At 52.2% G+C, this 27,476-nt stretch overlaps 1 protein-coding gene across 3 annotated transcripts in view; it reads left to right on the forward strand.

The window, feature by feature from the left end:
* Positions 1–27,439, forward strand: part of LOC145337606 (basal cell adhesion molecule-like) — a 125,284-nt gene extending 97,845 nt beyond the window's left edge. For 2 of the 3 annotated variants that reach the window (XM_080182400.1, XM_080182402.1), the window contains exons 10-16: positions 176–317; positions 464–591; positions 4,995–5,130; positions 9,657–9,692; positions 13,211–13,355; positions 21,699–21,813; positions 26,907–26,996. In XM_080182400.1, the coding sequence (XP_080038526.1) occupies positions 176–317; positions 464–591; positions 4,995–5,130; positions 9,657–9,692; positions 13,211–13,355; positions 21,699–21,813; positions 26,907–26,912 (708 nt within the window). In that variant the 3' untranslated portion in view covers positions 26,913–26,996. Of the gene's footprint in view, positions 1–175; positions 318–463; positions 592–4,994; positions 5,131–9,656; positions 9,693–13,210; positions 13,356–21,698; positions 21,814–26,906 lie in introns of all 3 variants that reach the window. The other variant, XM_080182401.1, reaches the window with a different exon arrangement.
* The last annotated feature ends 37 nt before the right edge of the window (positions 27,440–27,476 follow it).

Below are 27,476 nucleotides of genomic sequence, written 5' to 3' on the forward strand. Positions count from 1 at the left end.
TGAGCACTTCCTGGGATGTGGAGGTGGGGGGATCTGAACCCAGTTCTCCAGGATTACTGATCCGGTAACTTGTCCCACTCTGCTGCGTACCCGGACAGAGCGGGGGAAGCAACCGGACCCCCCCCCTGGCGTGCGCTGTCCTGACCGAGGATTTTGGATTTGTGTTCCCCGGCAGGGCAAGGATGTGGTCTCTCGCTCGGGCACACTGACCCTACACAAGGTTAACTACAGGAGTAGCGGCACGTACGTCTGTGAAGCCACTGCTCCCTCCATCAGCGGCCTTGTCAAAACCAAGCAACTCCAGGTGTTTGTCGAAGGTGAGATCTCTGCGGGGGTGGGAGGCGGGGGGGGGACTCGAGCTGGGGGGTGCGGGTGGGTGGTGGGGGGGGTGGGGGTCCGCCGACTGTAAAAGCCACCCCCAAGTGATTCTAACCACTGCGTTTACCACCTCCCCCGCCAACAGGCAAGCCATCGGTGCAGCACAGCCCACCCGAGGTGATCGTACGCAAGGAGGGAGAGAAGGTCACGCTCACCTGCGTCGCCTCCGGACACCCGACCCCCAAGATCACGTGGAACGTGGGCAAGGACCAAGTAGGTACCTCCGGGCCAGGCTGGGAGGCCGGGAGGGCTAACGGGCCTCGGGAACTGGTCCGCAACGGAGAGGGTTTGAATCCAGTTCCGCTTCATAGAAAGCTAGGAGCCAGAGTAGGCCATTCAGCCCTCCCAGTCTGCTCCGATATTCATTTGCACGGAATCACGGAACGCTACAGCACAGTAGAGGCCCTTTGGCCCATCGAGTCTACACCCACAGGCGAAAGGTCCTGAACCTGCCCACCGAATCGCACTTGCCAACACTAGGCCCTGAATGTTATGATGTGCCAAGTACTCACCCAGGTACTTTTTAAAGGATGTGAGGCGTCCCTGCCTAAACCACCCTCCCAGGCAGCGCACTCCAGACCGGCACCACCCTCTGGGTAAAACAGTTTTTCTTTAATACCCCCCCAAAACCTCCCACCCCTCACATTTAACCTGTGTCCCCTCGTAACTGACCCCACAACTAAGGGGGACAGCTGCCCCCTGTCCATGCCCCTCATAGTCTTAAACACCTCGATCAGGTCACTCCTCAGTCTTCTCTGCTCCAGAGAGAACAATCCAAGCCTATCCAACCTCTCTTCATAACTTAAATGTTCCATCCCGGGCAGTATCCCGATAATCTCCTCTGCAATCCCTGAGCGCATTCCTGTCTTTCCTGTAATATGGTGACCAGAACGGCACACAGGACTCCAACTGTGGCCTCACCAAAGTTCTGTTCGACATATCATGGTTCATCATCAAATTCAATATCCTGTCCCGGGGACAGTGTAGAGGGAGCTTTACTCTGTATCTAACCCCGTGCTGTACCTGTCCTGGGAGTGTTTGATGGGGACAGTGTAGAGGGAGCTTTACTCTGTATCTAACCCCGTGCTGTACCTGTCCTGGGAGTGTTTGATGGGGGACAGTGTAGAGGGAGCTTTACTCTGTATCTAACCCCGTGCTGTCCCTGTCCTGGGAGTGTTTGATGGGGGGGACAGTGTAGAGGGAGCTTTGCTCTGTATCTAACCCCGTGCTGTACCTGTCCTGGGAGTGTTTGATGGAGACAGTGTAGAGGGAGCTTTACTCTGTATCTAACCCTGTGCTGTACCTGTCCTGGGAGTGTTTGATGGGGACAGTGTAGAGGGAGCTTTACTCTGTATCTAACCCTGTGCTGTACCTGTCCTGGGAGTGTTTGATGGGGACAGTGTAGAGGGAGCTTTACTCTGTATCTAACCCCGTGCTGTACCTGTCCTGGGAGTGTTTGATGGGGACAGTGTAGAGGGAGCTTTACTCTGTATCTAACCCCGTGCTGTACCTGTCCTGGGAGTGTTTGATGGGGACAGCGTAGAGGGAGCTTTACTCTGTATCTAACCCCGTGCTGTATCTGTCCTGGGAGTGTTTGATGGGGACAGTGTAGAGGGAGCTTTACTCTGTATCTAACCCCATGCTGTACCTGTCCTGAGAGTGTTTGATGGGGACAGTGTAGAGGGAGCTTTACTCTGTATCTAACCCCGTGCTGTACCTGTCCTGAGAGTGTTTGATGGGGACAGTGTAGAGGGAGCTTTACTCTGTATCTAACCCCGTGCTGTACCTGTCCTGAGAGTGTTTATGGGGACAGTGTAGAGGGAGCTTTACTCTGTATCTAACCCCCTGCTGTACCTGTCCTGGGAGTATTTGATGGGGACAGTGTAGAGGGTACTTTCCGGTACTCGTACCTGAGCTGCTGAACTGGGAGAGGCTGTCAATCTCTTCAATGCTGCTGTCAGCCTGATAGACATGTGGCGATTAATGATCTGCTGTCGACTGTACCACTCCATCCCCCACCCCCCAAACCCCCCCTAGCCTCCCCCAGCCGCCCATCCATGGATTTAGTACGCTGACTGTCAGCCTTCCGGAACCAACGCTAATGGGTTTATCCTCACTCGGGATTTCTGCAGCATTAGCGGCTCAGCGTAAGCTAATTCTCAGCTATCGATCGGAGGCAGATTTGCATTAGCTTTCCCGAGGCCATTTACTCGAGCTAAACACAGCGCAGCCCACGACCATTCCATGGGGCAGCTTTGTGGAGCTTTCTGTCTGGCTGGGCCGGGTTCTGGGCCCCGTTCCCCAGGGTGGGGATCTTTGTCCTGGGACGGGGAGTGTCCTGCAGCCTCCCCACAATAATCCCGGGGCTGAGGGGGTTCCGTTCCGAGGGCAGATTGCACAGAGCAGGCTTGTGTTCCCCCCAGTATCGAAGATTGAAGGGGGGGGGAGCGATCTCACTGAGGGAGGGCTTGAGATAAAATTTATTTATTAGTCACAAGTAGGCTTACATTAACACTGCAATGAAGAGACAGAGAGAGAGAAGCTGTTTCCCCTGGGGGTAGGTTCGGAGGGAGTACAGGACAAGTCTGGGGGCAGAAATTTCCAACTGGAGCCAAGCTGTGTTCAGGGGGAGCATGAGGAAGCTTCCTCAGATTCAGGGGAATGAGAACTCACTCTCCCTCCTCACTCTCTCACTCACGCGCATACACACACGGGCACACACACACGGGCACACGGACACGGACACATATACACAGACACACGCACGCACACACACAGACACATATACATGGACACACACACATACAGACACATATAAACGGACACACACACGGGCACACACACACGGACACAGATACACGGACACACACATATACACGGACGCACAGATACACGGACACACACATACACGGACACATGTGCACACAGACACACAGGCACGTGGAAATACGCACATGCACACACATGCACGCACACACACATATACACGGACATACACACACATGGAAACATGCACACACACACACACATGTATACATGGACACACACACACACTTTCGGACACACACACACGGAAACATGCACACACACACACATGGACATGGACACACAGGCAGACACACACACACATGGACATGGATACACAGACACACACACACGGACATGGACACACAGACAGACACACATACACACACACACACACGGACATGGACACACAGACACACACACACACTGTGGAGACTGGGAAGCTTCACTTGGCAGGTCGTTGAGTGAGTGGATGAAAGGTGACCATCGTAAAGCTGGTAGATAGACTGAAGATCCATTTCCGCTGGAATCACATTGATTGTCAGAACAGGTTCGAGGGGCTGAACCAACTCCAGCTGCTCTGCTGAATAATGGATGGTAAAAGATTTCAGGAATGTGTAACTATACAAAGCAGCTGAGAGCGAGGGGGCTGCAGAGTAATGTGAGTGTCTGATAGAATCCCTACCTTGCAGAAGGAGGCCATTTAGCCCATCGAGCCTGCACTGATAACAATCCCACCCTATCCCCGTAATCCCAAGCATTTACCCTCTCTCGTCCCCTGACATGAAGAGAGGATTTAGCACGGCCAATCAACCTAACTTGCACATCTTTGGAGTGTGGGAGGAAACCAGAGCACCCGGAGGAAACCCACACAGACACGGGGAGAACATGCAGAGTCCACCCAGACTGGAATTGAACCCAGGTCCCTGACACTGTGAGGCAGCAGTGCTAACCACTGCGCCACCATGTGTGTGTGTCTGTGTGTCAGCATTGGTGAGACCGCATCTGGAGTATTGTGGGCAGTGCTGGTGTCCTTACCTGAGGAAGGATGTCCTTGTTATAGAGGGAGAGCAGGTTTACCAGGCTGATTCCAGGGATGGCAGGCCTCTCATATGAGGAGAGATTAACTCAGTTAAGATTATATTCAGTGGAGTTTGGAAGAGTGAGAGGGGGTCTCACAGAAACTTATAAAATTCTAGAGAGGGTGGATTCAGCAAGAATGTTCCCAATGGTGGGGGAGTCCAGAACTAGGGGTCACAGTGTGAGGATAAGGGGTAAACCTTTTAGAACGGAGGTGACGAATTCGCTACCACAGGAAGTAGTTGAGGCCAAAATGTTGTGATCTTGTTCTTGGGGCTAAAGGGATCAAGAGATATCGGGGGGGGGGGTTCAGAATATTGAGTTGGATGATCAGCCATGATCATAATGAATGGTTGGAGCAGGCTCCAACGGCCAAATGGCCTACTACTCCGTGTGTGTGTGTGTGCGCGTGGAGAGAATGTTTCCACTAGTAGGAAAAACTCGAACCAGAGGGCACAACCTCAGGCTAAAGGGACGAGCCTTTAAAACAGAGACGAGGAGGAATTTCTTCAGCCAGAGGGTGGAGCAGACCCGATGGGCTGAGTGGCCTAATTCTGCTCCTATGTTGTATGGTGCGTGTGGGGGCATTGTGGAGGGGTTGGTGGGTTGGGGGGATGGTTCCTGTCAAGTATCAAGTGACCTATCTCCCATAACAAGTGACAAATGTGGCCCGCGACTGGTCCCATCCTGAGGATCACGTGACCAATCCGCCTCGTATTCTTTCCCCGCAGGCTCTGGAGTCCTTTGAGAATGCCGTGACCAGTAAGGTGTCCCTGCCGATCACCTCTGAGATGGTGCAGACTGGAGTCATGTGTAACGCCACCAACAAGTACGGCTCGACCCACAGGAGCTTCCAGCTGGGCATCGGTTAGTCTGCGCATCGTCGCTACCTCAGCTCCCCGGGGAGAGCGGGGTTGGAGGGGGATGGGGGTCTCATTGGCGCCATCCAACCCATGCTTTCACTACTGAAACGGGGCCAAGGGAGGGTGAGCGTTGGCGATGCCTTCTGTTGTCGAGCTTCGAGGCTAATGACCCCTTTGAGAGAAAAAGATTCTCTTCACCTGCAACTTAAATCGAATCACCCGATTTTTAAACTCTGTCGCCTTGTTATCGTCTCCCCCACCGGGGGTGCGGGGGGAGCATCCTTCCTGTATCCATCCTATCAGGTTCACTCAAGAATTTATACAAGATTTCAATAAGATCACACCTCATTCTCCTAAACTCCAGTGAGTACAGGCCCAACCTGCGCAGGCAGCACGGTGGCACGGTGGTTAGCACTGCTGCCTCACAGCGCTAAGGACCTGGGTTCGATTCCCGGCTTGGCTCACTGTTCGTGTGGAGGTTGCACATTCTCCCCGTGCCTGCGTGGGTTTCCCCCGGGTGCTCCAGTTTCCCCCCACATTGTGTGGGTAGGTGGATTGGCTGTGCTAAATTGTCCCTTAGCGTCCACAGGCATCATAGAATTCCTACCGTACAGAAAGAGGCCATTTGGCCCATCGAGTCTGCACCGACCACAATCCCACCCAGGCCCTATCCCTCCATCCCTACACATTAACCCGCTAATCTCTCTAACCTACACATCTTATGACACTAAGGGGCAATTTTTAGCGTGGCCAACCAACCTAACCCACACATCTTTGGACTGTGGGAGGAAACCGGAGCACCCGGAGGAAACCCACGCAGGCACGAGGAGAATGTACAAACTCCGCACAGACAGTGACCCGAGCCGGGAATCGAACCCGGGCCCCTGGAGCTGTGAAGCAGCAGCAGTGCTAACCACTGTGCTACCGTGGCGTGCTGGTTAGGTGGATTGGCCTTGCTAAATTGATCCTTAGTGTCAGGAGGATTAGCAGGGTGAATGCTTGGTGTTACGGAGATAGGGCCTGGGTGGGATTATTGTCAGTGCGGGCTGAATGGCCTCCTTCTACACTGTTGGGATTTTATGATAAGTTATGAATGGACCTAACCAGCACATCTTTCGGACAGTGGGAGGAAACCAGGACACTCGGAGGAAGCCCCTGCAGACATGGGGAGAATGTGCAGACACTGCATAGAAGTGACCCAAGCCGGGAATTGAACCCAGTTCCCCAGCACTGTGAGGCAGCAGTGCTAACCACTGTGCCACCCACTCTCTCTCCATTGAAACAGTACACTGCTTCTCTATCCTAACCACTTAAGTGGACAAGTTCTTATTTCCCATCGATCAAATTTGTGCTCACTTACTTAACCTGTAAATATCCCTTTTCAGTCTCTCTTCCCCTGCACGACAACTGACGCTCCCATCTATCTTGCTGTCATTGGTAAATTTAGCTTCCATCTCTACATCCAAGAGTAAATAGTATGATTTATTGTACAAAAATCAATTGTAAATAGTCGAGGCTGCCACCACCTCAAAGGACAAGGGCAGCAGATACCTGGGAACGCCACAATCTGGAGGTTCTCCTCCAAGTCACTCACCATCCTGACTTGGAAATATATCGGCCGTTCCTTCACTGTGGCTGGCTCAAAACCCTGGAACCCCTGCCCTAACAGCACTGTGGGTGTACCTACATCTCAGGGACTACAGCAGGTTCAAGAAGGCAACTGACCACCTTCTCAAGGGGCAATTAGAGTTGGGCACTAAATGTGAGACTTGCCATTGATGCTAACATATTTGGACACCAACGCATGAAAGGATGTATTGAGCTCGGATTGAATGCAGTGGAGATTTATCAGAATGACCCCAGGGCTCAGAGGGAGACTTGGAAACATTTTGGCCGTTCCTTCACTGTCACTGGGTTAAGATCCTGGAACTCCCTTCCTTTCAACACTGTAGGCGTACCGACACCTCAGCGGTTCAAGAAGCCAGCTCACCACCACCTTCTCAAGGGGTAATTAGGGATGGGCGATAGATGCTGGACCCAGCCAAAGATGCCCACGTCCTATAAATGATTTCAGAAACAGTTGTGTGTTGTGTAGGTATACCCGCAACGCATAAGGCAACCCAGACTTGGATTGTGGGAGCTGGAGACAGGATAGACGCAGGATAGACAAGGATGTCAACTTGCCTTTCCTAAGGATGTGTCATGTGCAAAGACATGATCTATAACCACATCCTGCCAGCTCCCTGAATACTTACATTAAGACTAGCTTCATATTTTCAGACCTATTGTCAGGCACCAGGTGAGAAAGTTCAAGGTATCGTATAAAACTACTCGAGACCCCAGCAGTTTTTGATCTTGTCATTAAGGTGAGCTTAAGGTGTTTTGTCCCAGGTATGATTCCCGTTGCCCACGAGGGAGCTTTTATTAACCTGAAGGCAGTTAAAATATAGCAAAAAGAATTAGCATAACTTTTACCAGTTTAAACACTTGTAATGACAAGATATAATTGTTAAATGAGAGCGATCTCTATGGTTCCAATTTAAGCAATATCCCCATAGACATAAATCTTACTTCATAACTCGTTAGCAGCAAAAACAGATCTGTAAGATGTCCAATCTTTTAACTCCTCTGGTCAGACACAGAAATACATCTGCCTCCTGACTCCCATACAGACACCTCCAGAGAAAGACCAACCTTCAAGCAGCAGAACCTCTGAGAAAGGGACCTAGTTTCTGGCAGATTCCACCTACCAATCTTCAGACAGAGAAAGAGCTAATCCTCTCTACAGCTCTCAAGCAGCAATGGGACTGGGTTTCTCCCTGTGAGCCTAGTCCTAACCAGTCACATGACTTTTTCTATTGAAATCTAATGAAGTCCCACTCTCAAACACCCTGGGGGAAACACTAAAATAGCAACCATGCATTAAAATAAACAGTGTTGCGATGAAAATCAGTTATACTGCTGCAGTAACACCAGGGCTGCCAGGTACAGACAATACGTCACCAATAATAAAGCAAATTGCTAATACAAATCTTGCACAAGAAACATGACCCAAATACATTTCTTTAAAGCATTGTCATATGGTCAAGTTCTCTGAAGTGCCCCTGATGGAATTTAAACTCATCTTTTTGTCACTTGGTTGTACTGAACATAAATATTGCTGAAAAGAGGCATGCTGTCAAAGTTTTCCATTCTGGACTCATCAGATCAGGTGCAAGAGTGGCAAGTTTCAAATGATCGCCACAGTTGTTACCACAGGAGAATAGTGAGCTGAGCTGTAGACAAGGCAGCTTCCTCTGGCCCTGGTTTGGTAGGAGACAGCGATATTGTGGTAATATCACTGGGCAAGTAATCCAGAGGGTCAGGCTATTGATCTGGGGACATGGGTTCAAATCCCGCCAGAGGCAGCTGGTGGAATGTAAATTCTATCATTAAATTCTGGAATGTAAAACTGGTTTCAGTCATGGGACCCATGGAATGATTGTCAATTGTCATTAAAAAAAAACCCCATCTGGTTCATTAATCTCCTGTAGGGAAGGGAAATCTGCCATTCTTACTTGGTCCAGCCTACCTGTAACTCCAGGCCCGTAGCAATGTGGTCGGCTCTGACACAAGACAATAAAAGCAAAATACTGCGGATGCCGAAATGCGAAATAGAAGTGGAAACTGCTGGATAACCTCAGCAGGTCTGGCAGCACCAGCGGAGAGAGAAACAGGGTTAATCTTTCGAGTCCCGATGATTCTTCTTCGGAACTCTCAGCTGCCCAATGAAATTGCCCAGCAAGCCATTTAGTTCGAGGGCAATTAGGGATGGGCACAATTAATGCCCACATCTCATGAGAGAATAAAAGGAAAAAAAGTGTTGCTGAGTCGGAAATGACGAACAACGATGGGTTCCCCAAGTTCCCCGGATAATTCACAAAATGTGCAAGGCCGGATCATATTCCTTTTGTTTGCAGAGGCTGAGTGTTGCCTATGAATATGTGTAGATCGTAGCTGCCAGTGACTGGCCGATCGAATCAAAGATCTAATGGTCAGAGTACAGAAAGGACTCAGCCAATCCTCTGCTTGCAAAACCCAAAGCAAAATGCCCACTGTTGGATGTGTCTCTGTGAGCGTACAGTACCTGTGAAGCAATCCTGAGTGCGCGAGTAGCTACACCTTCAGGTAATCAGTCCAACTCGTAACCCGACTCATTTATACTGCAAGTGGCACGCGATGATACACTGGGACCCATTTCCAGACAACAAAAGGGACACATTCAAGCCTTGCACCTCTTGTGAATTGCCAGGGAAATTGGGAAACCCATAATTGCCTGTATATTTTTCCATGGCCACTCCTCAGCCGAGGGGAATCGATGTGGCAAACCAATCCACCCGTTTTTCCTGCTGAGTGCACGACAGAAAACTTCGACAACATGTCTCTCCTTTTGAGTGACGTCTTTGTGGATTATTGGCCCCGATAAATGTAGATTTAGCCTCCCCGTGTGGGTATATTAATGATTGCTCTCTTTCTGTCCTTTTGTTTCAGTTCCGCCAACCACTACGCCGCCAATGACATCAGGAGGTGAGGACATCAATTGCCGTGACCTTTGCCGCGCGCCCGCTGTGCCCACCCTCCCCTCGCCCTCACCAATCCCTGCGCATTGGGCACAGCAGGTTTGGTGCTGGCTTTCTGATCACCTTCACCAAGCTGGCCCATGGTCTGTGCCCAGGAGGGTGACAGTAGATATGGGGCTAACACAGTTGGCAGATCTATTATGTGGGCGCCGATCTATGCCACACTCCCTGATACATACCCAGAGACAGCAACACCAGGGCGAGGCCCTGCCTCTCACAGACTCACGCCATCCCTCCCCAGGACCGCAAACCCACCACCCAGGTGTGCCAGCGGGTAGAACGTGCTCTACGCCCACTGACCTCACCAGATCGACCTCGCCAGCCGCGCTTTGGCTGTTCGTTGTGCCCGGGGTGCAGACTCTTTGACTAAGGTGGGCATCGCAGCAGCCTGGATGATCATCAATGCTTCCGCCTGCCCTCTTCATGTCTCACCCCCCACTCCTATTGCCAGCCAGTAAGGGTAACAGCAGAGACAGGACAATCAGTTCAAACCCCCCCCCGCACCGCACCGCCTGTCACCCAGATGAAGCTGAGGGCAAACCAGCGATGGCATTTCACAATCCAGCCTTGCCTGAGACATCCACAGATCAGGAAAGAAAATTTCGGACAAAGCTCAATATCTTTTACTATGCGCACATTGTGAGATTTTGATAGGACAGTGTAGAGGGAGCTTTACTCTGTATCTAACCCCGTGCTGTACCTGTCCTGGGAGTGTTTGATGGGGACAGTGTAGAGGGAGCTTTACTCTGTATCTAACCCTGTGCTGTACCTGTCCTGGGAGTGTTTGATGGGGACAGTGTAGAGGGAGCTTTACTCTGTATCTAACCCCGTGCTGTCCCTGTCCTGGGAGTGTTTGATGGGGACAGTGTAGAGGGAGCTTTACTCTGTATCTAACCCCGTGCTGTACCTGTCCTGGGAGTGTTTGATGGGGGACAGTGTAGAGGGAGCTTTACTCTGTATCTAACCCCGTGCTGTACCTGTCCTGGGAGTGTTTGATGGGGACAGTGTAGAGGGAGCTTTACTCTGTATCTAACCCCGTGCTGTACCTGTCCTGGGAGTGTTTGATGGGGACAGTGTAGAGGGAGCTTTACTCTGGATCTAACCCCGTGCTGTACCTGTCCTGGGAGTGTTTGATGGGGGACAGTGTAGAGGGAGCTTTACTCTGTATCTAACCCCGTGCTGTACCTGTCCTGGGAGTGTTTGAACAAGCCCCCTATTCCGTCCCCAGTTGTTCACCTCCTGTCATACTGAGGGGATGTTGCGTACATGTCACTCCCTCAGTGAGGTGTGTGTTTCAGGGGTTGTTGTAGTTTCTGGAGACAGTGCTGCACCCTGCACAGACAGACGTCTGTCAGACTGAGACAGTGAGGCCTTGGGTTTATTCAAGGCAGCTTGTCTGAGGGAGGGTTCGTGAGGAGTCCTCCAGCTGGCCTGATCCCTCTCCCCCTATAACTTTGTGCTGTCTTTCACTCTCTCTCTCTCTCTCTCTCTCACTTTGCTGCACTAGTGGATTCTGTTATGAAAACTGGTAAGTCTGTATGGATGATCTATCGTACTGAAGCAGGCCATTCGGCCCAACCAATCCCTGCTGATGTTTACATTCCACTGAAAACTCCTCCCATAATTCCTCATGTGAATCCATCATTGTAAAGCTCGCTTCCCTCGCTGACAGAATTAATACATCCAAACTCTTCAATCACTCCCCACTCACTCCCGACAGCCCTGTATCAATCCCAAACTAATCCCACTGTCCCCACTCACTCCCTACAGCCCTGTATCAATCCCAAACTAATCCCACTGTCCCCACTCACTCCCTACAGCCCTGTATCAATCCCCAAACTAATCCCACTGCCCCACTCTCTCCCCATAGCCCTGTATCAATCCCAAACTAATCCCACTGCCCCACTCTCTCCCCATAGCCCTGTATCAATCCCAAACTAATCCCACTGCCCCGCTCTCTCCCCATAGCCCTGTATCAATCCCAAACTAATCCCACTTCCCCGCTCTCTCCCCATAGCCCTGTATCAATCCCAAACTAATCCCACTGTCCCCACTCACTCCCTACAGCCCTGTATCAATCCCAAACTAATCCCACTGCCCCACTCTCTCCCCATAGCCCTGTATCAATCCCAAACTAATCCCACTGCCCCGCTCTCTCCCCATAGCCCTGTATCAATCCCAAACTAATCCCACTGCCCCGCTCTCTCCCCATAGCCCTGTATCAATCCCCAAACTAATCCCACTGCCCCACTCTCTCCCCATAGCCCTGTATCAATCCCAAACTAATCCCACTGCCCAGCTCTCTCCCCATAGCCCTGTATCAATCCCAAACTAATCCCACTGCCCCACTCTCTCCCCATAGCCCTGTATCAATCCCAAACTAATCCCACTGCCCAGCTCTCTCCCCATAGCCCTGTATCAATCCCAAACTAATCCCACTGCCCCACTCTCTCCCCATAGCCCTGTATCAATCCCAAACTAATCCCACTGCCCTGCTCTCTCCCCATAGCCCTGTATCAATCCCAAACTAATCCCACTGCCCCACTCTCTCCCCATAGCCCTGTATCAATCCCCAAACTAATCCCACTGCCCCGCTCTCTCCCCATAGCCCTGTATCAATCCCAAACTAATCCCACTGCCCCACTCTCTCCCCATAGCCCTGTATCAATCCCCAAACTAATCCCACTGCCCCACTCTCTCCCCATAGCCCTGTATCAATCCCCAAGCTGAATAGACTGAAGGCAGGCTGTAAAATCTGGAATTCCATCCCTAATCCTCTCTCCCTCTCTCTTTCCCTTCTTCAGGACTGACCTCTTTGACTAAGGTGTTAGTTGCCTGTCCACCAATATCTCCTTCCCAGGTTTGGGGCCAGGTGTTCCTGGAATCATAGAACCCCTATTCTGCAGAAGGAGGCCATTTGGCCCATCGAGTTTGCACCGACCACAATCCCACCCAGGCCCTATTCCTGTAACCCCATAATGTCGCTTGTCCCCCTGGCACGAAGGAGCAACTTAGCATGGACCAGTCAACCTAACCTCGCACGCCTTTGGACTGTGGGAGGAAACCGGAGCGCCCGGAGGAAACCCACGCAGACATGGGGAGAATGTGCAGACTCCGCACCAGACGGTGACCCAAGGCCAGGAATTGAACACAAGTCCCTGGCGCTGTGAGGCGGCAGTGCTAACCACTGCGCCAGGGTGCCGCCCATGTTGTCTAACACTCCTGGAGGGGATGCGAAGGGCATGAGGTTGTCATGGTAACCCGACAGCGGGTAACCCGCTCCCAGCCCCGCTCTTCCATCGCAGCTTTTAAGATCCTCACCGTCTCTGGCATTTTCTGATGGTCTCCCGCTAGATTTTGAGTCAGGTTCCACGCCTCTTTCCCACAAATCCCCTCTCCGACTACCTCACCCCGGGGAGGATGGACCCTCTGCTGACTCCCCCCCCTCTCTCGTCTCCTCCACAGAGAATCTCGAGCAGCAGGGTGGCGGGGGAGGAGCTGTGATTGCCGTGGTGGTCTGCGTCCTGCTGCTACTCCTGGTGGTCGCCATCTTGTACTGCCTGCACAAGAAGGGCAAACTCCCGTGTGGCAAGTCTGAGAAGAAGGACGCGTGAGTAAACGATGCGGCGGGGGGGGGGGAGCGGGGGTGGAGGGGGGTTGGGGGGGCCAACGCTGTGGGCTTGGGGACACAGGAGGGGCGTGGGGGGAGGGGAGGAGGAAAGGACGAAACCAGGGACAAGGCCCGTCCGCCATTTTGGATCCGGCTCTTTGGTCAACGTGAAATTTGCGGGAGTGGCAGGGAAGTAATGAAAAAAAATGGGTGGGACGTGGAGGGGGGGGCGGTGTGGATGTATTTCTGGGAGACTGGAATTGGAATGATTTGGATTTGTGGTTCAAAGACACAGGCTGGTGAAAAATATTGGTTTATGATGCGTTCCTAATGCAATGGGTTGAGCCGGACTGAAAATCGGTGTCCAGATGTGATGGCTGTGGTGGTCGAATAGTCACATGACATCGCTCTGTAACTTGAATGCTCTGCAACGACAGATTTCCAATACTCACTCCCTTTCTACAGCTCTCTGTCTCCCCCTCTTTCCAATCCTCTCCCTACCTCTCCTTTCCACTCCACTCCGTCTCTGTTTCTCCCTCTCCATTCCTCCCCAACTCCCGCTACCCATCTCACTCAATCTCTCCCCCTCTCTGTTACTCTGCCTCTCTTTTTCTATTGCACTCCCCCTCTCCTTCTGTTTCCTTATCTGTTTCTCTCTGTCTCCATGTCCTGCTCTCCCCCCATCCATTCCTAATTCTATCTATCTCTACCTGTATCTCTCCATCACTCGACCGCACCTTCCCTCTCACTCTGGGGTGGCACGGTGGCACACTGGTTGGCACTGCTGCCACACAGGGTCCCTGGCTTCGATCCCCGACTTGGGTCACAGCCTGTGCAGAGCGTGCATGTCCTCCCCGTGTCTGCGTGGGTTTCCTCCGGGTGCTCCGGTTTCCTCCCACAGCCCGAAAGCTGGTTAGGTGATAAATTCTCCCTCAGCGTACCCTAACAGGGGTCGGAACGTGGCGACTGAGGGATTTTCACAGTAGCTTCGTTGAGATGTTAATGTAAGCCTACCTGTCGCCTAATAAATAAACTTGAATTCTCTCCCAATCCCTCTCAGTTCCTCTCTACCTGCCTCGCTATCTCTATCTTTCTCGAGCTCTCTCTCTCTCTCCTCATTCCTCCCAATCTCCTTCAAAATCCATCTCTATTTTTAAGAAGATAAATGCCCAGGAGGCACGAAGGCAACCGGCTACGAGATAATGACAGTTCATCACAGAAAGCAACAAGGGTTGGACGCGGGTAGAGAGAAAAGTGGCAGAGCCCATAGGAAAGGGAATATATCCTCTCTCTGTCCAAACCCAAAGATCTCTCAATTCCTTTCTATCTTGCACTCGCTCCCGGTCCATTCCTCACTTTCTACCTGTCTCCCTGTCACCAGTCCTCTCTCTCTTTCCCCTTTCACTCCATCTTACCTCTTGGGTCAGTGCTGAGGGAGTGCTGCACTGTCAGAGGGTCAGTGCTGAGGGAGTGCCGCACTGTCAGAGGGTCAGTGCTGAGGGAGTGCCGCACTGTCAGAGGGTCAGTGCTGAGGGAGTGCCGCACTGTCAGAGGGTCAGTGCTGGGGGAGTGCCGCACTGTCAGAGGGTCAGTGCTGAAGGAGTGCCGCACTGTCAGAGGGTCAGTGCTGAGGGAGTGCCGCACTGTCAGAGGGTCAGTGCTGAGGGAGTGCCGCACTGTCAGAGGGTCAGTGCTGAGGGAGTGCCGCACTGTCAGAGGGTCAGTACTGAGGGAGTGCTGCACTGTCAGAGGGTCAGTACTGAGGGAGTGCCGCACTATCAGAGGGTCAGTGCTGAGGGAGTGCCGCACTGTCAGAGGGTCAGTGCTGAGGGAGTGCCGCACTGTCAGAGGGTCAGTGCTGAGGGAGTGCCACACTGTCAGAGGGTCAGTACTGAGGGAGTGCCACACTGTCAGAGGGTCAGTGCTGAGGGGGTGCTGCACTGTCAGAGGGTCAGTACTGAGGGAGTGCCGCACTGTCAGAGGGTCAGTGCTGAGGGATCACAGTTCTGCGGATCGGGATGGTGGGAATGTGGGAGGGGCAGTGTGACAGGGTGAAGGGAGTGGAGGTGGGGTAGAGCTGAGGAGTGTAAGGGTTGGAGAGGGAGTGAAGTATTTTGGGAGAGTGAGTGGGAGTGTCAGAGTGAGGGAGGGAGTAAGAGAGGGTGAGTGAAGTGATGATGGGGCATGACTTAGAGAGGGGGAATAACCATGGGAACTGGGGACGGAGAAGGGTGAGAGAACTATGGATAGGGAATAGGGGACAGAGAAAGAGAGGGAGTGAGGGAGAGGAGGAGGCAGAGAGCGGGTGACAGAGGGGAGGGAGAGAGGAGATGGAGAGGAAAGAGTGAGGGAAAGGAGGGACAGGAGGGAGAGTGTGACAGAGAGGAGGGAGAGAGGGACAGAGGGAGGGTGTGGATGACAGAGGAGAGGGAGGGAAGGAGTGAGAGAGAAGGAGCATGGGGGTGTCAGAGGGATGGTGGCGAGGTGAGGAGTGTGAGGCTTGCTGAGCCTGCCCTTGGGGAGAGCTGCTATTCCTGATGTGTCCACACTGTCGCTGTGTGTGTGTGTGTGTGTGTGTGTGTGTGTGTGTGTGGGACAGGCTGGTGCACAGTAAGTGAGGTTAGACACAGGGAGAGCTGTTGTTGCTGATATGAGTCCACACTGTCACTGTGTGTGTGTGTGTGTGTGGGACAGGCTGGTGCACAGTCAGTGAGGTTAGACACAGGGAGAGCTGTTGTTGCTGATATGAGTCCACACTGTCACTGTGTGTGTGTGTGTGTGGGACAGACTGGTGTACAGTGAGTGGGGTTAGACACAGGGAGAGCTGTTGTTGCTGATATGAGTCCACACTGTCGCTGTGTGTGTGTGTGGGACAGGCTGGTGCACAGTGAGTGAGGTTAGACACAGGGAGAGCTGTTGTTGCTGATATGAGTCCACACTGTCGCTGTGTGTGTGTGTGGGACAGGCTGGTGCACAGTGAGTGAGGTTAGACGCAGACAGATGCAGCAGATGTGACAGTGTGTTTGATGCTGCAATCAATCAAATTAATGAGTCCGGGTGGAACTCATTAGACAGGCGAGGGATAGCGAGGCATCCCTTCATATCACAGCCCAAACAGCACCTTAATGTTTATTTAATGATGCTGCCTAATTAAGTCAGAGTGTCTAAACCGACTTGCAGGCTCCCCGGGGCAGGGAAATCAGAGTTCCGATCTACCCCGTCCTCACCAGCTGCCTTTCACACACTGAATGCCTCTCTTTAAAAAGCTGTGAAATTCACAGTTCCCCTTGACTGTGGCCCTGGGCCACATGGTGTCAGACTTCACACAGGCAGGCTGGTGAGAGGCTTCGCAAGCAACTTTGGTCGCACTGCCAACGAGTAACAACAACACTTTGCATTGATATTACACCGTTCTGACAAGTGTAAAAGTCTCTGATGGGGGACAGTGTAGAGGGAGCTTTACTCTGTATCTAACCCCGTGCTGTACCTGTCCTGGGAGTGTTTGATGGGGGACAGTGTAGAGGGAGCTTTACTCTGTATCTAACCCCGTGCTGTACCTGACCCGGGAGTGTTTGATGGGGGACAGTGTAGAGGGAGCTTTACTCTGTATCTAACCCTGTGCTGTACCTGTCCTGGGTGTGTTTGATGGGGGGGACAGTGGAGAGGAAGCTTTACTCTGTATCTAACCCCGTGCTGTACCTGTCCTGGGAGTGTTTGATGGGGACAGTGTAGAGGGAGCTTTACTCTGTATCTAACCCTGTGCTGTACCTGTCCTGGGAGTGTTTGTGGGTGGAATACTGTGGTTGAATTGTGGTTGTAACATTCACTCTTTGACACCCTTCAGTTCCCTCAATCTATTCAGTGAATTATATTTAGACAGATCGGACAGAAGGACACAGTATGTATCCAGCAGTCTGTGTGCTATATTTAGTGTGCTGTGCAGAATGAGCCTTTTCCTGTAACATCCGGCTTTTCATTCAGGAATCTCGTGTGACAGCGCGGGCAGTGTGGGGATGGGCTTTATGTTCTGGCCTCTTAACAGCTGAAGAAACTCCTGATCCAGTGATACGGTGCATTCACTGAGATACAAACAGCCCAGTCTCTGCTCCCAGCCCTCCCTTTCTGCCCCACTCCACTGAAAATGGAAAGGGATTAAAATAATATTCCGGAATGCAAAATCCTCAGCATCATCTGAATCAGGATATTGTGTTGCCCAAGTTCCCACGCTCCAGATCACTGCCAGGAGAGAACTGGGAATGAAAGCAATAGTGATTCTCCGGCATGTTCCTTAAGTGGCCTTCTCACCCCCCCACCACCCCCCAACCCCCTGCCTCCCCCTCCACTCTGTACTCTCCTCCAGTCCCTACACCCCTCCCTATCTCTGTAACCTCCTCCAGTCCCTACACCCCTCCCTATCTCTGTAACCTCCTCCAGTCCCTACACCCCTCCCTATCTCTGTAACCTCCTCCAGTCCCTACACCCCTCCCTATCTCTGTAACCTCCTCCAGCCCCTACACCCCTCCCTATCTCTGTAACCTCCTCCAGCCCCTACAACCCTCCCTATCTCTGTAACCTTCTCCAGCCCCTACACCCCTCCCTATCTCTGTAACCTCCTCCAGCCTCTACACCCCTCCCTATCTCTGTAACCTCCTCCAGCCCCTACACCCCTCCCTATCTCTGTAACCTCCTCCAGTCCCTACACCCCTCCCTATCTCTGTAACCTCCTCCAGCCCCTACAGCCCTCCCTATCTCTGTAACCTCCTCCAGTCCCTACACCCCTCCCTATCTCTGTAACCTCCTCCAGCCCCTACAGCCCTCCTATCTCTGTACTCTCCTCCAGTCCCTACACCCCTCCCTATCTCTGTAACCTCCTCCAGTCCCTACACCCCTCCCTATCTCTGTAACCTCCTCCAGCCCCTACAGCCCTCCCTATCTCTGTAACCTCCTCCAGCCCCTACACCCCTCCTATCTCTGTACTCTCCGACAGTCCCTACACCCCTCCCTATCTCTGTAACCTCCTCCGGTCGCTACAACCCTCCCTATCTCTGTAATCTCCTCCAGCCCCTACAACTCTCCCTATCTCTTAATCTCCTCTAGTCCATACAGTCCTCCCTATCTCTATAAAATCCCTCAGCACCTACAATCTTCCCTATCTCTGTAATCTCCTCCAGCCCCTACAACCCTCCCTATCTCTGTAATCTCCTCCAGCCCCTACAACCGTCCCTATCTCTGTAACCTCCTCCAGCCCCTACAACCCTCCCTATCTCTGTAACCTCCTCCAGCCCCTACAACCCTCCCTATCTCTGTAACCTCCTCCAGCCCCTACAACCCTCCCTATCTCTGTAACCTCCTCCAGCCCCTACAACCCTCCCTATCTCTGTAACCTCCTCCAGCCCCTACAACCCTCCCTATCTCTGTAACCTCCTCCAGCCCCTACAACCCTCCTTATCTCTATATTCCACACTGTTCTGGGTCTGAGGGTCACAGGACAGCAACGTTAGCAAGTCCCCCCTCTTTGGAAATGCAGTGTGTGCTCGAACTCCCAATCGGGAAGATAGGAAGAGATGGAGGTCCTTTGGCCCTTTCCAGCTTGCTACCCAGTTCAGACAGTCTGTGCCCGGTCTATTGCTTACCCATTCTCCGCATCCTTCGAAATCTCTTCCCCACCAACAACCAGTCGCGGTTTTGGCATTTCCAATCGTCCCAACCTCAGCAGATATTTGGGGGTGAGGATTGATTTGGTTTGATTTATTATTTTCACATATATTAATCCACACTGAAAAGTATTGCTTCTCGTGAGTTATACAGACAAAGCATAGCATTCATAGAGAAGGAGAGGAGAGGGTGCAGAATGTAGCGTTACAGTCATAGCTAGGGTGTAGGGAAAGATCAACTTAATGCGAGGTAGGTCCATTCAAAAGTCTGACAGCAGCAGGGAAGAAGCTGTTCTTGGTACGTCACTTTTGCATCTTTTTCCCAATGGAAGAGAGAATGTCCGGGGTGAGATTGGTGATAGGAAGTTCCAGGTTCCCATTCTCCTTCCTGTGAAAGTGTTGATAGTTTATTTATTAATTCGTGTCACAAGTAGACTTACATTAACACCGCAGTGAAGTTACTGTGAAAATCCCAGTCGCCACATTCCAACGCCTGTTCGGGTACACTGAGGGAGAGTTTAGCACGGCCAGTGCACCTAACAGGCATGTCTTTTTAGACTGTGGGGTGGCGCAGTGGTTAGCACTGGTTCAATTCCAGCCTGGGGTCACTGTCTGTGCAGAGTTTGCACATTCTCCTCGTGTCTGCACGGGTTTCCTCCGGGTGCTCCAGTTTCCTCCCGCAGTCCAAAGATGTGCGGGTTAGGTGGATTGGCCGTGCTAAATTGCCAGGGGGATTAGGAAGGTAAATATGTGGGTTTATGGGGGTTGGGGCCTGGATTGTTGTCAGTACAGACCCAATGGGCCGAATGGCCTCCTTCCGCACTGTAGATTCTGTGCAACCAGAGCACCCACACAGACACGGGGAGAATGTGCAAACTGCACACAGTCAGTGACCCGAGCTGGGAATCGAACCTGGGTCCCTGGTGCTGTGGGGCAGTGGTACTAACACTGTGCCACCACGTCGCCCTGCGTTTTGGCCTGATATCTCCCCCCCCGACCACCACCACCACCTCCATCCATCCACCCCCATGATCAGCCTGGCTCTAATATGAAGTTTGTAACCTCCGCCTCTTGGTCCCGGGCTCTCTCCCTCTCCATTAGCCACTGCGAACTCTCCCACACTCGAGGGGATGGATGTGCAACCTCTCCCCTCGCCTCCCTACCAAGGACAATACCCCATTCCTGAGGCGAGGGAGGAGCGGGGTGTCAGGAGCCTTCGCCTGCGAGTGTGGCTGTGAGGGAAGCGAGGGGGTCAACTCAGATTTGGAGGTCCGATGATTGAGAACCCTCAGTTCACTTTCTTTTCGATATTCAGTCTTGGCCCTGAGTGTCTCGCACGGTCATTTCACAGCTAAGAGCCAGCCACATCGCTGTGGCTCTGGAGTCATATGTAGGCCAGGCCAGGTAAGAATGGCAGGTGGTGGCACAGTGGTTAGCACTGCTGCTTCACAGCGCCAGGGACCCGGGTTCGATTCCCGGCTTGGGTCACTGTCTGTGTGGAGTTTGCACATTCTCCCCATGTCTGCGTGGGTTTCCTCCGGGTGCTCCTGTTTCCTCCCACAGTCCGAAAGACGTGCTGGTTAGGTGGATTGGCCAGGCTAAATTCTCCCTCAGTCTACCCAAACTGGCACCAGAGAGTGGCAACTAGGGGATTTTCACAGTAACTTCATTGCAGTGTTAACGTAAGCCAGCTTGTAACACTAATAAATAAACTTTACTTTAGTGAACCAAATGGGTTTTTTCCAACAGTTAACAATGGTTTCACGGTCATCATCCGACTTCTATTTCTGGAAGTTTCCTTTTTATATTGAATTCAAATTTCACCATCTACTGTGGTGGGATTCGAACCTGGATCTCCTAAGCATTGCCCTGAGTAGCTGGATTAATAGTCCAGTGACAATACCACTTGACCACAGACCCAGGTTCGATTCCCGGCTTGGGTCACTGCCTGTGTGGAGTTTGCACATTCTCCCCATGTCTGCATGGGTTTCCTCTGGGTGCTCCTGTTTCTTCCCACAGTCCGAAAGACATGCTGGTTAGGTGGATTGGCCAGGCTAAATTCTCCCTCATGTACCCCAACTGGCACCAGAGAGTGGCAACTAGGGCATTTGCACAGTAACTTCATTGCAGTGTTAACGTAAGCCAGCTTGTAACACTAATAAATAAACTTTACTTTAGTGAACCAAATGGGTTTTTTCCAACAGTTAACAATGGTTTCACGGTCATCATCCGACTTCTATTTCTAGAAGTTTCCTTTTTATATTGAATTCAAATTTCACCATCTACTGTGGTGGGATTCGAACCTGGATCTCCTAAGCATTGCCCTGAGTAGCTGGATTAATAGTCCAGTGACAATACCACTTGACCACAGATTCCGCCTGTAGGAGGCAGACTAACATAGAAGCAGGAGGAGGCCATTCAGCCCTTGACACCTGCTCCATGGTTGATCATATTCAATATCCTGATCCCCACATCCCACCCTCCATCCCCCGCCCCCATCCCTTGATCCTTCATACCCAAGATAGCTGGCAAGAGGTGGCATCGGGCAATCAAGGATCCGGGATCTGGGCAGGTCTGGAGTGTCAGGGGTGTGGGGTTAGAGTTCTGGAGAAGGCCAAGGGATGGGGGGGCTGGATGAGGGGAGGGAGGAAGGAATCTGACCAGCCACGGGCCTCTTTGCATTTTCCAGGGTTCACACGGAGGTCAGAAACGATGACATTGTAGTGGAGATGAAGACAGGCCAATCAACCGAGGCCTCTGGCCTTCTGGGGGTGAACGGAGACCAGAGGCCCACTGGAGCGAGGGTGAGTTACCGGGACAACCAGGCCCGGCCTGAGGCCAGGCCAGAGTGAATGGCCTCACTGTCTGGAGCTGGAGATCCCAGCCAGTGTAGAGATTGAGATATACCCCTCGCTCACAAGGAGGCCATTCTGCCCATTGAGTCCATACCAGCTCTCTCGCCAATCAATCCCGTTCCCCACTCACATCACCCTACCATGATAGGGAAGGTTATGGGGGCTGGAGGAGGTTACAAAGATAGGGAGGGTTGTAGGGGATGGAGGCAGTTACAGAGGTACGGAGGGTGTTGGGTCTGGAGGAGGTTAGAGAGATAGGGAGGGTGTAAAAGCTGGAGGAGGTTATAGAGATAGGGAGGGTTGTAAGGGCTGGAGGGGCTTACAAAGATAGGGAGGGTTGTAGGGGCTGGAGGAAGTTACAGAAGAAGGGAGGGTTCTAGGGGCTAGAGGAGGTTGCAGAGATAGGGAGTGGAGGAGTTTAGAGAGACTGAGAGTGTTTTAGGGGCTGGAGATGGTTACAGAGATAGGGAGGGTTGTAGGAGCTGGAGGAGGTTACAGAGATAGGGAGGGTTTTAGGGGCTGGAGGTGGGCTACAGAGATAGGGAGAGTTGTAGGGGCTGGAGAAGGTTACAGAGATAGGGAGGGTTGTAGGGGCTGGAGAAGGTTACAGAGATAGGGAGGGTTGTAAGGGGTTATAGAGGTAGGAAGGGTTGTAGGGACTGGAGGAAGTTACAAAGATAGGGAGGTTGTTGGAAACTGAGTGGTTTTAACTCCCTGGATACCTTGCTAAATGAACATTTCATTCTATTGCACAATCCTACAATGGAGGCATCTTGTGTGATCAGCCTTGTGTCATGTGATCTTGACTCCTTCAGTGGCAGCCATCTTGTGTGGTGGCCATTTTGTGTGGGTTTGTTGTGGGACAGCTGGTGATTGGTTCTTTGGAGATGTGCATCTCATTCTGGGGCCCTGGCAGACAATACTGGAAGGTTTTTGATACTGGTTTGAGCACAAACCCTATAAATAGAGGACAGGAGAATTCCATCTGGGATCAGGAGGAGACCATTTGGGCCCTCGGTCCCACTGCCCCATGCATTAAAATGATAGCAAATCCTTCCTGTACCATCCCCCAAAAAACCTCTCGATCTCAGCCCGGGACGAACTCAGCGAGGGAGCATCCACAGGGAAGAGAATTCCAAAACATTTACCGCCCTCCAAGTGAATCAATTTCTCCATGTCTCAATCCAAAATGGCCGCCCCAAATCCTGAGGCTCTGAGCCCAGGTTCTAGACGCTCCAACCCCGGTAGGTGGGTGGGCGGAGGAGACGGGGAATCAGCCCCTCCGTGTCTCCCCTATCCAACCGTCTGAGAATAGAATATCTTTCAGTGTGATCACCGGCTGTTCTTCACAATCTCTCCTCCTCATTCAACCCTCTCATCCCAGCGACCAATCTATTGAATCCTCGCTGTATCAGCTCCCGTTCTAGAATATTCCCCTCAAACATGGAGATTGGAACCCACAAAATTTTCCAAAATGTGGTAGCGTCACAGCTCTGTACAGTTGATAGAATCCCTACAGTGCAGAAGGGGGCCATTCAGCCCATCGAGTCTGCACTGACATCTATCCCATCCAGGCCCTATTTCCGTCACCCCATAAATTTAACCCGCTAATCCCCCTAACCGACCCAGGACACTGAGGGGCAATTTAGCATGGCCATTGCATCGAACCCGCGCATCTTTGGTCGCTATGGGGCAACTTAGCATGGCCAATCCATCGAACCAGCACGTCTTTCCGACTGTGGGAGGAAACTGGAGCACCCGGAGGAAACCCACGCAGAAACGTGGAGGATGTGCAGTTTCCACACAGACAGTGATCCAAGCCGGGAATCGAACCCGGATCCCTGTCGGAAGACCTCTTAAACCTTGTTATCCAATCCCCCCTGCAATAAAGGCCAACTCTGCCTTCCTCATTGCTGGTTGCTGCTTCCTGTTAGCGTTCTGCGACACCCGAATCCTTTCGAAGGCCGAGGGCAGGGTATTTTCACGAGTAAAATTTTATCCGACGGGCAACATTGAGGTGTACTCAACACTGGGCTCCCTCGTGGCCCATCTGCCTCTCCGGTTGGCAGGGGCAAGGCCGATGAGCCAAGCGTCCTACACATTCAGGCTGCGACCTCGACCCAGGGTGGGGTGAAAGGTCAAGGGTGAATGACCCCAACACGTGCGTCCGGGGACGTGCGTGATTCAAACAATGGCATCGTTTTAACATCGGTATTTATTTTCCCACCGATTAGCAACTTCCGGGGACCGCACCCAAACTCCGGCCCTCACCTCGGCGCCCGCCCTCCTCCCCAGCAACACTCAGCCAATCACAGCGCACGCCTCACCGCGGTCAGGCCACTCCAGGGGTGACTGGGGCCTGGGAACGCGCGAACAATGGCCGACCGTTACAGAGGCCGGGATACTCCTGCCGCGATCGCCCGGAAAAATCTCGGAAAATCCCACCCCAGGCCAACAGACACCTGCACCGTCCGAGTCTCCCCCCCACCGCGCTACGATCCCCATGGGGAGTGGGGTGGAGAAATTTCCCCCATAGTCTCTCACATTCAATACGCTGCTTTGTCTGTCCTGAATAACGACCCCACCCACACCCTTCCACCACATTCCACTTTCCTTATCCAGGCTAATGTGAGAGATTATACAGAAGTGAGCCACCCCCCACCACCACCCCACCCCCCCCAGCACTGACCGGTGGGGTGGCATGTTTGGCACAGTGCTTAGCACGACTGCCTCACAGCGCCAGGGACCCGGGTTCAATTCTGGCCTCGGGCCACTGTCTTGTGTGGAGTCCGCACATTCTCCCCATGTCTGCGTGGGTTTCCTCCGGGTTTCCTCCCAAAGATGTGTAGGTTAGGGGAGTTGGCCATGCCAAATTGTCCCTTAGTGTCGAAAGATGGACAGGTTAGGTGGATTGGCCATGTTAAATTAACCCCAGTGTCAGGGGGATTTGAACGGTAAATATGAGAGGTTATTGGAATAAGTGGGATGGGGTTTTGGTCAGTGAAGACTCGATGGGCTGAATGACTTCCTTCTACACTGTAGGGATTCTATGATTCTCACAGTACCTAGTCTGGCTCAGTTATTATTATCTTTTGTATTACTGTCACAAGTAGGATTACATTAACACTGCAATGAAGTTACAGTGAAAATCCCCTGGTCACCATGTTTGGATACACTTTATTTAGAATTTAGCACGGCCAATGCACCTAACCAGCACATCTTTCTGGAGGAAACCCACGCAGACACAGGGAGAATGTGCAAACACAGACAGTGACCCAAACCGGGAATCGAACCAGGGTTCCTGGCGCTGTAAGGCAGCAGTGCTAACCACTGTGCCGCAGTTAAATCTGACCAGCCTGAGTGTGGCCTGATTTTTTTTCCCCTTCTCTACATCCAGCCATGAATCAATTCTCAGTCTAGGGCTGTCCGTAAGGTCATGGAGCCCAGTCTCTCTGCGCAGACTTGGGTCCTTGTCCAGCCGCCTCTGAGGGAGTGCTGCTCTGTCAGAGGTTCAAACTGAGACACAATCTGTATCTAACCCCGTGCTGTACCTGTCCTGGGAGTGTTTGATGGGGGACAGTGTAGAGGGAGCTTTACTCTGTATCTAACCCCGTGCTGTACCTGTCCTGGGAGCGTTTGATGGGGACAGTGCAGAGGGAGCTTTACTCTGTATCTAACCCTGTGCTGTACCTGTCCTGGGAGTGTTTGATGGAGACAGTGTAGAGGGAGCTTTACTCTGTATCTAACCCTGTGCTGTACCTGTCCTGGGAGTGTTTGATGGGGGACAGTGTAGAGGGAGCTTTACTCTGTATCTAACCCCGTGCTGTACCTGTCCTGGGAGTGTTTGATGGGGGGACAGTGTAGAGGGAGCTTTACTCTGTATCTAACCCCGTGCTGTACCTGTCCCGGGAGTGTTTGATGGGGGGACAGTGTAGAGGGAGCTTTACTCTGTATCTAACCCCGTGCTGTACCTGTCCTGGGGGCGTTTGATGAGGGACAGTGTAGAGGGAGCTTTACTCTGTATCTAACCCCGTGCTGTACCTGTCCTGGGAGTGTTTGATGGGGGACAGTGTAGAGGGAGCTTTACTCTGTATCTAACCCCGTGCTGTACCTGTCCTGGGGGTGTTTGATGAGGGACAGTGTAGAGGGAGCTTTACTCTGTATCTAACCCCATGCTGTACCTGTCCTGGGGGCGTTTGATGAGGGACAGTGTAGAGGGAGCTTTACTCTGTATCGAACCCTAATCTCAAATGGAGTGAATGTGAGAGTGGGTGTGTGAGAGAGAAGGTGTGATTGGGTGTGTGTAAGTGTGAGTGAATGGGTTAGTGTGAATGGGTGTGATTGGGTGTGTGTAAGTGTGAGTGAATGGGTTAGTGTGAATGGGTGTGTCAGTGTGAAAGTATCTGAGTCTGTGCATATCTGAGTTTGTATGTGAGTACGTGCAAGTGTGTGTGAGAGAGTGTGTGTGTGTGTGTGTGTGTGTGTTTAATTTGTTAATGTAAGTGTGTGTGTGTGTACGTGAGTGTCTATGAGCGAGAGTGTCCGAGTGTGTGCGTGTGAGCAAAAGTTTATTTATTAATACCACAAGTAGGGCTTACGTTAACACCGCAATGAAGTTACAGTGAAAATCTCCTTGTCGCCACATTAAGGAACTATTCGGATCAATGCATCTAACCAGCACGTCTTTAGAATGTGGGAGGAAATCGGAGCATCCGGAGAAAACCCACACAGACACGGGGAGAATGTGCAAACTCCACACAGACAGTGACCCACGCCGGGAATCGAACCCCCAGGTCCCCGGCGCTGTGAAATAGCAATGCTAACCACCGTGTGCCCCCATGTGTATGTGACCCATAGAATACTCACTGTGTGGCTGCCCAACGCAACTTGTTGGAGTTGGCCAGTGGAGAGGGGAGGTGTCTGTCCTTTGGGATAGAGGGGTGTGGTTGGGGGGATAGTTTGACCTGGGTTGATCCGGGATATTTTCTGGCCTGGCTTTATCCTGGGTGTTGACCCTGTCTCTCTCTCTCTCTCTGTCGCAGTGTTAAGTTGGAATCTGATGATGGGACGTCCGGAGGGAAGATTCGGAAGGATGAAGATGACGAGACTGAGAGACTGAAGGGAAGATGTTGATCTTGCTGGAGTGCTCAGGAACACCCTGACCATCGTGACGGACTTCCCACCACTCCTTCAATACACACTCAGAACTGAGGCTTTCAACTTGCCTATCCCTGCAGATATAATAGGGCGAATGAATTGAGTCGAGACTCGTTATAACAAACCCTGCTTCCTCATGCCACCCCTTCCCTCCCTCCCTCTACCTCTGCTCTCTCCTCTGTGGCCGGAAGACTCTTGGGATGACATCTCACCAAAACCCTTGGCCTTTCCCAGATGGGCAATGCCCCATCTCCACTGCCCCCCCCATCCCGGGTTACGTCCACCATCCCGTTCACCCTGGATCGCTCCAACCCTCTCGTAATGTTCCCCTTCGCCTCCTGCTCATTGCGCCAAGCCGTTCGAGCTCAGTTTCCTCAGGGTGGGAGGTGGTGGTGGGTAACTTGGCTCAGTGGGTGGCACAGTGCTGCCTCACAGCTCCAGGGACCCGGGTTCAA

The sequence above is a fragment of the Carcharhinus amblyrhynchos genome, unplaced genomic scaffold (assembly GCF_965287045.1).
Source record: "Carcharhinus amblyrhynchos unplaced genomic scaffold, sCarAmb.v2.hapA scaffold_53, whole genome shotgun sequence".
Classification (NCBI taxonomy): domain Eukaryota; kingdom Metazoa; phylum Chordata; class Chondrichthyes; order Carcharhiniformes; family Carcharhinidae; genus Carcharhinus; species Carcharhinus amblyrhynchos.